Here is a 13930-nt window from a genome sequence, read left to right on the forward strand (position 1 = left end):
GGGGTCGCTCCCAGGACCAAGAGGTCTGTGTATCTGCCATTTACTTATTCATCTGTTAAACATGCATTTATTATTGGTCAGGCTCATATGCACACTAGGGGGAGGCATTGAACATGGCAAGTGTGCTCTCTGCCCTCCTGGGACTTAAAATCCTGCAGGGAACACAGAATCTCAATGAAACTCTTACAACTGTGCCCATCACATGCAAGAGGACCCTGGGGTGTCGGGGGGGGGGTGGTGTGAGCACCCTCTCTGTCCTCCATCTGAGGGGGTTCTTTTTTCTACAACAGACAATATCTCCTGACCACCCACCCCAATGAGCACCTGCCCAGACTCTTTCTGAAACAGGAATCACTTCCTGACGCTCTCATGATTGGCTGAAGCCATAAAATCAGCAGGTGCACATTGTCACGTATTCAATGGTAACTCTTATAGGAGGCATGGGCCACCTTTCACATTAGCTGTGTCTGAAAAGTCATGCCTACGGTAAAGGATCTGAGACTAAATCATTTCAAAAGTAGGAATTAAGAAAGGCATTTGGTGAGCAGTGTTTATACTGGACACTGAGGTTGATTCTGTATATGCATTTTATTTTTGCTACTCTTCATTCGGAGGAAAAGACCCAGCACAGCTGAAGGTTTTGCTGGTTTTCCAATACACTTTCTTTTTGGTGCAGGGGTGTCCGAACCCCAGTTCCTTTTGACGTCTTGTACCGTGCATGCTTGGACCTGTTGTTTTGTGTCGCCGGCGTGAGCTCCCACCACGTCACGCCTGTGGACCCCTGTGGTCCTCTGTGGTCCCCACCAGTAGGCCTGGCATGTGGCCCCCGAAGCCCCCGGACTCGGGTGCCCGCAGCGCTGGTCCCCCCACCACCTAGACAATCAGTGTGCGGCGGCGTCCCCCCTCAGATGGCCCTCCTGCCAGAACACGGGGAGCAGAGCCCTGAGAATTTCCCCTCGAGTTGCGACCTCCCTTTTTTAAACTTTGTTTTTAATTCCTACTTGTGAACTTTTCAAAGGCAGAGGAAAAAAACTCACATCTCTATCTCTTCTTTTTTGAAAAACAAAACCCCAAAGACTCCTGGGATTCTGCTCAGAGAACCAAAGATGTTTCCCCTCAGCTGAACTCGGCCACCATCATTGATATCCACCCTTCCTCCACCTACAGCATCCGCATGTACGCCAAGAACCGGATTGGCAAGAGTGAGCCCAGCAACGAGCTGTCCATCACCGCGGACGAGGCAGGTGCGTGCGCGCCGCTGGAGGCTCTTGGTTAATGCCGAATCGGGCGTCTGGCGAGAGCTCTGCAGAGCTCCGCGGCCCACCGACGCACCCAGTGTTCTCCCACGGGGAAGGCACTGCCCTTCAAATAGGGCTTGTCGTGCTCGAGACTTAAAAGAAAGACCTAAGCCACCAGCCATCTAGTGAGGGTTAAAGAACGCCTTGCCATGATTGTAGTTCCTTGGGGTGGACGCACAGAATCCAGACGAGCCGGGAGGGGGCAGAAGAGCCGGGAGGGGGCGTCTTGCTCAAGGCCCCGAGCTGTCCCGGGGCGGGGGGGAGGCTGAACTAGAGAATGGCAAGAACATGCCCGGGTAGGGGGCTGGGGAGATGGCAGTCCAGGTTACTTCATTGACTAGAAATGTCAGTATTTTCTGTAATGAACTTTATTGCTTTTTTTCCTATTACAAAGTATGGCATATTCAATATTGACAACTTAGAAGATAGTTCTACGAGCATTTTGAAGGAGCCGAAACAGGTTCCATAATCCTACCACCTAGGGCTATGTATGAGCATGTTGATATCATCTACGAAATCGACTTTGTAACCTGTTTCATCACCCCCACACGGATGCACCCACACTCACCCCCCACAGACATGCAGGCACACACCCCCCTCCACACCGTGACCCACCCACAGCTGCCGGGTGGGGGGCGGGGAATGAACTGGTCTGTAGAGGACCGAGCCATCAGGCAGTGGCAATGGTGCTGATTGACAGCCCGCCCACCAGGAGGAGAGGAGGAAGCCAGCCGCCCATTGGGTTTTCCGGGGGAAAGGGAAGTAAGGAACCAACGCGTGGCTCATCTCTTAGGGGGGCAAGTAGTGTCCAGCCCCCAAAGCGAGCCTTTTCTTTCCTGCCAACGATCACAGCTAATCAGCCACTACTTACTGCTGCAGAGAAATCGGGGGCTGAGGCCCAGGTCCTCAGGTCTCTGTCCCCAAGGTTACGACGGTCATTCCCAAATGACCGGGGGTCAACGTGAGGTTTGTTTCATCTGGCAGGGCTGCCCTCGGCTTCCCTTTCGCCACCCACTTCTCCGTTGCCCTCATTAATGGCATGACAAACAGACCCCACTCTCGCCTGCCTCTTCAGTGCTCGTCGGCAAGTTGCAGTGGCCCCTCCGCCACTGGTTTAACTAGTTCCGTGTCATTGGGCCTGCCCGTCGTGGTCGATTTTCTCATCGTTACAAACACCACTGCGGTGAACATCCTGGCACCTCTTCTGCCGCTTTCAAGACTATTTTCTTAGGTTAAGTAGCAAGACGTAGAATTTCCGGATCAAAACAAATGTAAGATTTAACTCTTTTGACATTAACGCGTAGTCAATACGGTCCTCAGGAAAGCAGGTTAACAGTCACAGTTCTTCCCAAACAGCAGGTAAGCACTCATTTCTGAACCCTGGGATGTGACAGTTGTTGAAAATTGTCTTTAAGGGAGGGTGATGAGATGACCCAATTCTAATACTTGGACACCCCGTGTGATTTCTCCTCTGCAGCATGGACATTATGGTATCTTTACCCTTCTTACCACAAACAGACAGGATAGATGGGCAAAATCCCAAGCTTTAAAAATCCTTTGCATTTCTTAGAAATAAGTGGGAAATGAGTGTTTGCGTGTTCCTGCAAAAATGGAATCTTATTTAAATATTTATATAAACAACATAGCAACATCCCAGAATTTCATCACGCTGGATATTTAGGGACGATACGCTGCCCTCAAAATATGCAGGGCCCAACCTTCTCCTTCTTCCTCTTCACCGCCGTCCTAAGTCTCCCCCATCCCGACCACCTTCTCCAGGTAACTAGGGTTTGTGGCCGCCTTCCCACCGCCATCATGAATGCCAATGGTGTCGCTGCTTTTTACTCCGTTTCCTGGGTGACCTCTGCAGCAGCCGGCAGTTGCCATGGCAGCGGTCCTCTTCCCAGCCAGGAGGCCAGGTGAACAGCCACTCCTGGCCGGCGGTCTGCAGGGCTGCTCCCCCCGCACCTTCGCAGACAGGCCGGCCGGAAGCCAGCCGCTTGGCTGCCGGAGCTGCCTTGGACCCACAGAGCCTCCCTCCCTCCCTCGCCGTGCAGAGGAGCTGCGGGGAAACGAAGGAGGGGAGCGGGCTTGAGAAAGGAAAGCTCCGACACAGAATCTGTCTGTGTCTCGGCGCATAGGTTCGTGTGGCTGACATCCAAAGGTCGTTTTCCCTCGGGAGACTCACAGAGAGCAGAGGGCAACTACCCCGACCAAAGAGACCCTCGCGGGAACTGCCTGCAGCGGCCACAGGCTGCTGCTGCCACTGCCCAGCAGGGACACCCAAAGGTGGAGCCACCCCGAGATGACCATTCCCCAGCCCAGCTGTCCCCCTTCCTAACCTGAGTCAATAAGTAAAGTACTCACCTCTCAAACAGTGAAAAATCATTGGGTGGAAGCTTCTGGAAACCCACCCATTTTTTTGGTAATATAGTGCCCAAGTCTGGGCAACCTGAGGACACCTCTCACTCCCCACCTGGCTGGAGAAACGAGGTCCGTGAGGTGTTCAGGCCTGGGTGTCCCCCACCCTACTATGTGAAACTCCACCGGACCCCCTATGGCCCGGTCAGTGCCAGCCCGCCCTTTCCTGCCCCCTCCTCTGCGTGGGCGCTGCCCCCTGTCCGGACGGCCCCCCAAGTTCTGTGCCTCCTGTTCTAAACTTCCTTGAAGAGCCTGGTCAAGGGTGTCCCCCAGTGTGATGCCTCCTCCAGTCTCCCTGGACGACACTAGTGCCCCCTCCCCTAGCACTGATTGGGAATCTTCCTGACAGTGGCCCTCGAGCCATATTGTCATTTCTCCATAGAACACGTGCTACTTACGTTTCTACCCGTTGTGTGTGTCTGGCACAGGGGAGACAGCTCAGTATATGTGGGAGGGTATTTACAAATGTGCCTCACAGTGTTGTCTGAGAATAGGTGTAACAATGAGCACTGCGTGTGTGTGTGTGTGTGTGTGTGTGTGTGTGATTGTTGAGAAAACTATATAGTGCATTAAAGCCACACTGGAATTTTGAAGGACCTTACAAAGCAGGAAAAGTAGGGAAAGGCAGAGGGTAAGGCCCAAAGGCAGAGGGACGCAGAGGCAGGAGAAAGGAGGAGGAGCACCTGTCAGAGCTGCAGCAGGGGCCCGGGAAGCGCCTGAGCCTGTGGCCGAGATGCCCTCCCGCGCTGACGGGTGCGGCGGGCTCCAGGTCAGAGCCGCAGCACACACAGCAGGCCAGGCCCGTGGGTGTGTTTGGGTTGGGCCTGCTCCTGCTACACCAGTCTTTCCAATTTGGTGTCAGTTTTTAAAATCGGTTTTTAGATTTGGGGTCAAAATCTAAATTTTGGATTTCTCTTGAGTGCCCATTTGGCAAGAATCCGCTAGAGCTAAGTCTACAGTGGTTACCCCTTAGGGTAGCCCTACACCCCAGTTAACCACCACCTCCACCCTCTTCAACTGAAGGCATCAGCACACTAGATCCTGTGGGCTGAAGTCCACTTCTAATTCTTGAGCTAAGAATAGGGGGTTTTTTTCCTTTTAAAAAGAGGTAGAAAAAGAAGAATATGCGGCAGAGACCACATGCGACTCACAAAGCCTAAACAAAGCCTGTCTGTCCCTGTGCAGAAAAGGTGTACAGATCCTTAACTTGGGTCTCGCCACGGTGGGCATTTGGGCTCTGGATTCCTGCCATACCGTCCGCCGCAGAGCTCAGTGGGAAGGAACCGCTGCCGTTTCCACAGCCTTCCTACCTAATGCTGGAAGGTAGCATTGTTCCAGCTCCGTAACACTGAGCTCATTTTCATGCGAACGTGCCCAAGTGCATTACAGCATGCCCCAGTGCACTTGACCTCAGGGCCCAGCCAGGAAGCAGAGATCACACCGTCTAGCGCACTCTTTCCACCTCCCCTCGGCAGCCCTTAGCCCCACAAAGAGGAGAAGCTGGGAGATAAAGCGGAGGCACTGTCAAGAGTGGATGAGAACAGCTGCTAATGGGCCAGAAGTGCACGGACACGCCGGGTTTCTGCGACACCGGTCAGCGTGTCCCATCCACAGCTAACCCTCACCCTGGATCAGCTTCCCCATCAGCCGCTGTGCCCTTGTCACGTGTCACTTAGTGCCTATGACCAGGTTTTGGGTGGCTGATCCCTCCCCCCTTTTCCTTATGAGTCTGTCCTCAGAACGTGGAATTTCGGTTATGGGGGAGCTCCTTGGAAAGCCGCTGCGTCTTCACAGATGCATCAGAGAACGGAAGGTCAGGATTATGGAAGGGTCACCACAGGGGTCGCGTCATCCAGTGCTAAGCGAATGGTGTGCGCATCATGCTTCACCGCATGCCGCAGCAGTAGCTCTGGTGCGGAAGAAGAGTTTCTTGTGCGCTAAGCTGGAGGCTGAGGGGGACGGGGCATGGGGAGGGTCCTAAGGAGTAAAAGGCATCGCCCTTGTGTTCTGATAAACATGAATGTCAGTGTGGGTTCGCCAAGTGGGACATCCACTGCGCTCTTCAAGGGGGTAGTCAGGTGTGCGGGGTGTGCCCACCAAGACCCGGGGTGCCCGACCCGAGCCTGCGGCAGTCGGCTTGCACTGTCGGCTTTCCCCAGCTTCCGTCTAGAGACCTCGGGGATTAAACAAATCCCTGACCTCCTCGAGGTCCCTCATTCATGCCAGGTGTACTCCTGCCACCTGTCCTGGAATATTCTGGAATATTCCAGAATATTCTGTGGTTGTTCTGAACTGTTCTTCACCCTCCTTTCATACCCTCTTCAAATCTTCGCTTGAATAACATTTTTTCAATGAGTCCTACCCTGACCTTCTTCATTATTTGAAGTTCAGCCCACAGACCGCTCTGTCACACTCGGTCCGCTCCCTCCACTAACACTTTGCTTTTTAAAAAATATCATCTATTCCCACCAAACACACCATACAATGTATTGCTTTATTTTGTTTGTGCTCTATTTCTGGCCCTCCCCACAAGGGCAGGAGTATTTGCTCGTTTTGTTCGCTGCTAGATTCCAGATACCTAGGACAGTGCTGGGCGCATAATAGGTGACCAATAAACAATAATTTAAATAACTTAGTTATTTATTTGATACATAGTTACTTAAATGAATTCATTTTTCCACCCTCTAGGTGTCAATGCTTCTTGGTTTTATTTTGACTTTCACTAAACACGGTCTTCGTTTCCCTTGCCAAGCAAAGAACGTTCCCCTCACCCACAATACTTCTGTCAGAGAGGACCACGTGGTGGTGGGGTCATGCAGTTGTCCCTCGGCCCAATCTCTGTCCACATCTGTGCGCCAGCCCTTGCTCGGTGTCAGACCCGGCACACAGCAGAAACGCAGCAGACGCCTCAGTGAGAAAGCCAGAGAGAGAAACGCCACTGCGGGCGGTGGGGGTGGCCTATTGGATAACTGATTGGTCTCCAAGACTCTGGGGGAAGCCAGGAGACCGCTGAGGCCGAGTCTTGACGCCACCCACTGGGAGGGAGAGAGAAGCCGGCCCGCTGAGATCCACGGAGAGCTGTCAGGGGAGCGAGTGGGGAACTGGGGAGCCGGCTCAGGAGGGAGGGGCGCAGGGCCAGCCGGGGCGACCCGCAGAGGAAACAAGGGCAGAGACCCGTGGGTCCCGCAATTGCCGAGGGTCTGTCGCCGTAGTCGTTTCAGCCAAAAGTAATTAGTAAAAGTTTCCTTGTCTAGTAAAGGCATTAGGAACTATAAACAGAGTTTTCACCTATCACTGTTCTACTGTTTGAAAAGCTTCAACTTCTGTAGAAATGCACTGATTATTTGTTTTGTAAAATCACATTCATTATTAATAGTTACTTCCAGCCTTCTCCTCCCAGAGGGAAAAGCGAAATATTGTTTTTTTTAAGATTTTATTTATTTATTTTTAGAGAGGGAAGGGAGGGAGATAGAGAGGGAGAGAGAGAAACATCAATGTGCAGTTGCTGGGGATTATGGCCTGCAACCCAGGCATGTACCCTGGCTGGGAATCGAACCTGGGACACTTTGGTTCCCAGCCCACACTCAGTCCACTGAGCTACGCCAGCCAGGGCTTTGTTTTGTTTTTAAAAAGGAGAAACCATGTTCTCTCTATGTATTACACGTTTCCTTCAAGAACTTTGAGTGTAAGTACCCATGAAAAAACTACAGCTTGGGAACTGTAAGGAAAGGCTAAAATTCTGAAAGTAGACTAGCTTTTTTATCATTTAAAGCTTTTCTTTTAATATTTGAGAAATTTAGAGTGGAAAATTCAGTGCCAAAAAACAACGTTTTCCTAATTATATTGGCCACTGCTCCCACATGTTTCTCTAGGTGGTTTTCGTGCGCTATGATGTAAATTTTATCACCCCATCCTATGGAGAAGGGAGCTGAGGCACAGAGAAGTCACTTGGAAAAACAAACAAACAGAAAAGCTACTAAGTGGTCGAGTCAGAATTTGAACTCAGGGAGAAAGATCGAAATGCCCATCAACTTAGCAACCACAGACTCTCTCCGACTTAGGGTGTGACTTACAACTTTTTGACTTTGCGAGGGTGGAAAAGCAATGTGCAATGTGCGTTCCGTAGAAACCACACCTCCAAGTTTGAACTGTGTGCTGTCCCCGGGCCAGCGAGATGCCCCGTGACTCTCTGGTGGTGCCAGGCAGGTGCAGGGAGCCCGGCCCCAGTGAGCCCCGCCGTCACTTCACGAGGGTGAACAAGGACAGTCTACAGCACGGTATTCAGTGCATTTTCTTACGGTACTGTCGTCTTCCACTGGGTTCACCCGGACACAACCTCCTCGTACGTCAAGGAGCGGTTTTGAACATTGTGTCCCTGCTCAACAGTTCCTCCTGCCCCGAGAGCAGAAAAGCATTTCCCTTGACCTTGCCCCTCTCCAACTGGACCTTTACCTCTAACCTTCCTTTCACTTGCAAATTCTTCAAACTGCATTCACCTTCACTGCTTCTGCTGTCTCGCCCCATGTGCCCCTCTCCCTCCTGCGAAGGGGCATCCGTGTCCACGGAAAGGGGCTTCGTGCGGCTGCCATCCCCAAATCGTTGATCCAGAAACACGTTTTCCCCGACAGGGGTCTCTCCCTGGGTCACCGTTTGCTTCCACTTCTCAGAGGACTTTCAGGTGTCTGCTGTGTTGGGTCATGGCCTCTGTGTGCCCTCCAGTCGCCCTGGTTAGGTCAGGAGCTCGGGGCGGGGGGCAGGGGGCGGGGGGACGAGAAGGGTCTACATCCCTTAGTTCCGCGCTGCGTGCTTAGCACACAATACGTTTCTAATACGTGCTAACTGACTGTAACTGGATGTCATTGGAATCCATACAACCAATAGAAATAGGTGGGTGTGAGTTACACACTTCCTTTTTTAACTTTGCTTTTTTCATCTGTGGCCACAGCTCCTGGTTAACAAGTATTTTTAATTGGAAAATAAGAACTAAAGCGATCAAAGAGACTTAGGCAAAAGGATCTCGATTTCTTGGGTTTTGTTTGTTTGTTCGTTTTTGCCTCAGTAACTCTGAGCAACCCGGTCAGCCGCAAAGTCATGTCACTAAAAGACACTTAAAGGGAAAGAGAAGTGTCTTCAACAGCCACGACGGGCAGAGTTTTATAAAAATAAGCTCCCTGTTTTAGCCATTAACTTGCTCACACTTGGTGTTCATTAGTCACGTTGTCAGAGACGTGGCAGGGACGAACGCAAGGACATCCCGAGATGCGTTCTTGCCGGGGGTGAGAAAGCCCAGGGTGAATTTAGCCTGCAGCAACGCTGCCAGACTTGCCGTATTCTCCATGTGTGATGCGTGCTTTTTGCCCAGATTTTTGAGGGGAAAAATAAGGCTGCACATTATACATGGGTATAGTGATTACATACCACGGGTATAATAATGAGTATAATAATCCCGTGTATAGTGCACACAAAACATGGGTGCGTGTTACACACGGCAAAGTGTAGTCTCTGCCCAACACGCAGGCCCCTGTGCATGGACGGCCCGGCTCCGGGGCCTGCGTCCTGCCGGGTGGGCTTGGGTCCTCTGTGGAACTCACTCCTAACCAGCCCGTGGGTTTCGGTCTTTCAGCTCCCGACGGCCCACCTCAGGAAGTCCACCTGGAGCCCATCTCGTCCCAGAGCATCAGGGTCACCTGGAAGGTAAACTGAGCACACACACTCTTGCTTTCCTGACACGTGTTCTGTCGGGGGGCGGGGGGGGGGCGCGCGGGAGTACTTCACTCATGTTCAGTGTTACGATGCCAAGACACCAACACTCAGTGTTGCAAAATCAGATTTAAAGCCCTTTTCTGAAAGTCTGATATTTATATCCACCTTTCAAATAGTTTTACAGCAAAGTCTACCTCCGCAGAGAGTGCAGTAGTTGCGTCTTGTTTTAATTCTTTGAATCCTGAGGGAGCTCGAAGTGCCGGTCTGCAGACAAGCAGTGGGAAGGCTGGGCGTGTCTGCACCGCTGACCTCCCCCCGGGGGATGGCTTTTCCCGAGTGGCAGATCTTGGGGCCACAGCGAGTGCCCTGAGCTGGCAGGAAGGAGGGGAGTCCTCCCTGAACCACCGACCAGCTGTGTCCTCCAGTACGCCCCCCCCATTTCCTCAGCAGGCACTGTGCTGTGGAGGCTGTGGCATCCTGGGCAGCGGTCCCCAAATGTGGCCCGCAGATGCAGGCTGGCCGCTGAGGGCTTGCTAGCCGTTGCGGGGAGAGGAGGAGAGCTTGGGCCGCAGATGACAGCAGGCAGCGTGCGGTTTTGTCTGGTCGATGTTTTTTTTTTTTTAATCACAGCAAAACTGTCCCGATAAAGACACTTGATTCCCATTCCAGTGCCAGCTCATCGCTGACCAGCATGTTGGGCATCGCTGCCCCAGGAAGCTTACCTGGGGTTCCTTACCTGGTGGGCACACCTGCCTTGGGAACTTGTCACCCCGAGTGTGCTCTTAGAGACAACTACGTCGAGCCGAGCGCTGTCATACCCGGAGTGATATTGTCGGGTCAAAGCTAGACTCACTAATTCTGGATTTCCTGCACTGCGTGCGTTTTCACCTGGCCTCGTCCCTCCCCCTTTTCCCGTGTTCTCACTCAGAGAATGGGGGCGGAGGGACGCCCCAGGACTTCCAGACGCGTGCCTCTTGCAACCATTCAAAACCAAACCCGTCCTTGGGTTTTTCCTCGGAGCACCAGCCCTCCCACTGAGTGACCGGTGTCTGTAGAAGGCAGGGTTTTCATGGCAGGGGCGGGCCCCCCTTCGGTGTTAACACACAACCCTGCCGCCAGCCCCTTTGAGCCAGCGAGCTGCGGCTCCAGCAGGCAGCGTGGCATGGTGGTCAGCCGCTCAGACAGCACGGCCGAGGCCGGGGAAGGGGTTGCCGTTCATCTTTGTGAGCGCATCCGCCCGCTGTGAGCATCACACACTGTGTCACAAAAGGCGCTCAGCAAGCCCCAACCCCGCACGCATCCCGGCCGCCGTGCCACACACGAAATGCTGACTCACTCCGGCTTGAATGAGTCTCTGAAGCTTCACCCACGTGCCCTCCTCATTCCCTCGTGTGTCTGCCCCGAAAAAGACCGGTGATGGCTCTGGCCCCCGACGCTTTCTGGGTCCTGCTGGAGAGATGCGTCTGTCCACAGAGTTCTTACAAACGAAACGTGGAACTTTCCAAGCTTTAAAAGGCTCTACATCCTTTCTGTCTCCATTTTTTTTAAAAAGCAGCAAAGTCAGTAAATTGCAGTTACATTTCTTAATGACAAAAGGATGGACATGGCCTGGGCTATTAAAAGGGAGCCTCGCTTCCGTCGGATCATGAGCCGATGGTTAAGATGCTGTTCACGGAGCGGTGACAGATGTCAGCGCAGTGGTGTCTGCCACCCAGCCTGTGGGCATGCAGACGGGTGTGTGGCTGATCTCACCACCAAATGACGTGAGGGCTGCCCATTTGTTGGCCTGATTATGTGAGGAAAGTGTGTCACTGATCCCACCAAACCGCGTGCTCTTACCCATCGTAAAGTACATGTAACATCGGAGCTGCAGAAAGTATGCCTGTTCCGCATGTGTACACGTTCCGGGTTTACATTTTGGGGAAGGAGGTGGCAAGAAAGGGAAAGAAGGGAGGAGAAAAATAAGGAGAAATCGCAGTAGCCCAACAAGCAAGGAGCCTCACCTCCAGCAGCCAGGATGGAAATACCGGGGACTGTATGGGAAACGGCTAAGGTGGGAACTCCCTCATTCAAGGTCACGGTAAAAGATGTGCTTGACGGAGAGACACTCGATTTCAGGGAGAGGAGCTGCGGGGCTTGGGCGGGGAGGTAGCCACTTACATGCTAAACCTCCTCACGGTCAGGGCAGTGCCCGTCCGTAACGCGGAGGGAGATGTCAGGTTTGCGTGACCGTCGCTGTACCAGCAGCGCTTCCATAACGTGGCACCCTCTGCTGAACAAAATGAACGGCCGTCCCTTTCTAAATGTTTCTTTTTTAAAAGATTTCTTTATTTATATTTATTTTTAGAGAGGGAAGGAAGGGAGAGAGAGAGAGAGAAACATCAATGTGCGGTTGCTGAGGGCCGTGGCCTGCAACCCAGGCATGTGCCCTGGCTGGGAATCGAACCTGCGATGCTTTGGTTCACAGCCCGCGCTCAATCCACTGCGCTGCACCAGCCAGGGCTTAAATATTTCAGTTAGTTCTTTCAACAAAAGAAAGTTTCCAATTTTGAAATGATCAAGTCAGGCCCGTGCCTCCTGAGTAGAGCCCAAAACCCAGAAGACACTCGAGGCCACTCAGCATCAGGCGACAGCACCCTGTCTCCCGTTTGTCACTCTGTCCCTTCCCTCAGTTATAGGGGACCAGACCCGTCCCCACAGCGGGCATCTGCTCTCCTCCTCCTCCGTCACTGCGCACTGTCCACAACGTCCTGCGCTCACCTGTCCGGTCCCGCCTCCTCCACACTCCGGTCCAGCGCGACCCTCCCTGTGCACATGCATGAGGCGGAGTTAGTCGCTTGACCCTCTGTCTTGCCCTTCACTCTTTGTGATGGCTCAGGGCCATTTCCGTCACGTGGCTTCTGCCGTCCATGTGGCTGCGTCTCCCTGCTGTTCTGTGAGCTCCTTGGAGGCAGGGAATGGTATCTGTTCACCTTCGGTTCCCTGTGGCTGGCGCATTTGCACGAGTGAGTGAATGAGTGAGTGAACGAATGAGTGGGTGAGTTCCCATGCGCGTCAGGAGTGCCACCCTTCTCTGAGGCCTGCAGTACGAGGGTTCTGACCGCACGGCCTCGGAAGCTCCTCCTTCAGAAAACTGCGGAGATATTTTTCCTACGGATGCAAATGTTTTGTTTTAGATGAGGAATTTTTTTAGAGCCGCCGCCTGTCCCCGAATTATGAAACGTTCAGCTGCTTAAATATTGCAGTGCTGGAACAATTGTGAAACTGCCGGCCGAGGATGAAAGTCCGGACGATAACTTCACCGCTTCCTTGCGCCTCCGCCTGACGCCCGCCCTCCGGCCGAGAGTTTATCCTGAACAAGCAGCGGTGCGGAAGGGACCCATGACCTCCAGAGCATATGAGTACCGAGTGTTCAGACTGTCACTAAGTCTCAGCCACCTGCAGAACACTTGTAACTGGAACACCGCACCTCCACAATGCCCAACGATGCCGACTCCCTGAGGCAGCCTTACAGTCCAGGGTGTCCCTCGGAAATAAATGAGCTCCAACGGCGGGGACAGGGCCAAGTCTGCCGTTTCAAACCAGTGACCCCCACCATGCTGACTGATACACGGTGGGCTCCACTTGGCTCCCACACTGAAATCCCTCTGCCTCCAAGAAGTGGCACTCACGGCGGGAAAGGAGCGCCCTCTGGCGCCGGTGTGTCCCGGGGCTCCCGGGAGAGGCCTCCTTCCGAGCGCCTGCCCTCTGCCCTCTGCCGAGCACTGCGCCCGTCTCCCGCGTGCACTGCGCCGTTGGGTCCGAGCACTGCGCCCGTCTCCCGCGTGCACTGTGCCGTTGGGTCCGAACACCGGATGCACCCTGTTTGGGATGGGGGGGGGGGGCCTGAAGCTGGAAGGACTCGCCTAACATCTAAGGGGCATGGGAGTGAGGACCCCCCACCCAGACCGTCTGACTCTGCCCTGTGGGCTTCTAAGCAACTGACACGCTGAGATGTGTGTGCGCACGCGCGTAGTCAGATGCAACAAGCACCGATTCCTTTTCCCAGTCCTTCCAACCTCATGTTGTCAATGTTCCCCGGCCCCGTTAAAGGTAGAGAAAACAGGCACAATTTACACTTGGACCTGCTATCATTTTCTCTCCAAATTACAACTTTAACCGTGGGGTACCTGGAACACATCCACGCCCTTTGTTTCTGCATCAGTTGAGATGTGCCACAAGGGCTGCCTTGGATTAATTTTGCCTAAGTTTTTAACGCTCGCTTTAGTCCTCAGGCTATAAAAAGTTAGGCAAGTTCACATTTCTTTTATGAACCTCATCGGTTAGTTCCAGGGTTGGATTTATGGCATCTCTATTAAAAAGCCTGATGACCAACACACCTCACAAGGATTTAAGGAATTATCAACCCTTCTTATCTTAACAAGTCAGATCTCTGTCCCCTCTGGCAGGGGACTATGGAAAACCGAACTTCCCAAATCTTCTGGTCGTGCACGTGGGGTCGGATCATT

General features: G+C 53.0%; 1 protein-coding gene across 1 annotated transcript in view; it reads left to right on the forward strand.

Annotated features, from left to right (window-relative positions):
• DSCAM (DS cell adhesion molecule) overlaps positions 1-13930 on the forward strand; it is a 542830-nt gene that overhangs the window by 427683 nt on the left and 101217 nt on the right. The window contains exons 16-17 of the mRNA XM_045852387.1: positions 1077-1244; positions 9343-9413. Coding sequence (XP_045708343.1) covers positions 1077-1244; positions 9343-9413 — 239 coding nt within the window. The remainder of the gene's footprint in view (positions 1-1076; positions 1245-9342; positions 9414-13930) is intronic.

This window comes from Phyllostomus hastatus, unplaced genomic scaffold, assembly GCF_019186645.2.
Source record: "Phyllostomus hastatus isolate PE091 unplaced genomic scaffold, TTU_PhHast_1.1 phas_contig_948, whole genome shotgun sequence".
NCBI lineage: Eukaryota > Metazoa > Chordata > Mammalia > Chiroptera > Phyllostomidae > Phyllostomus > Phyllostomus hastatus.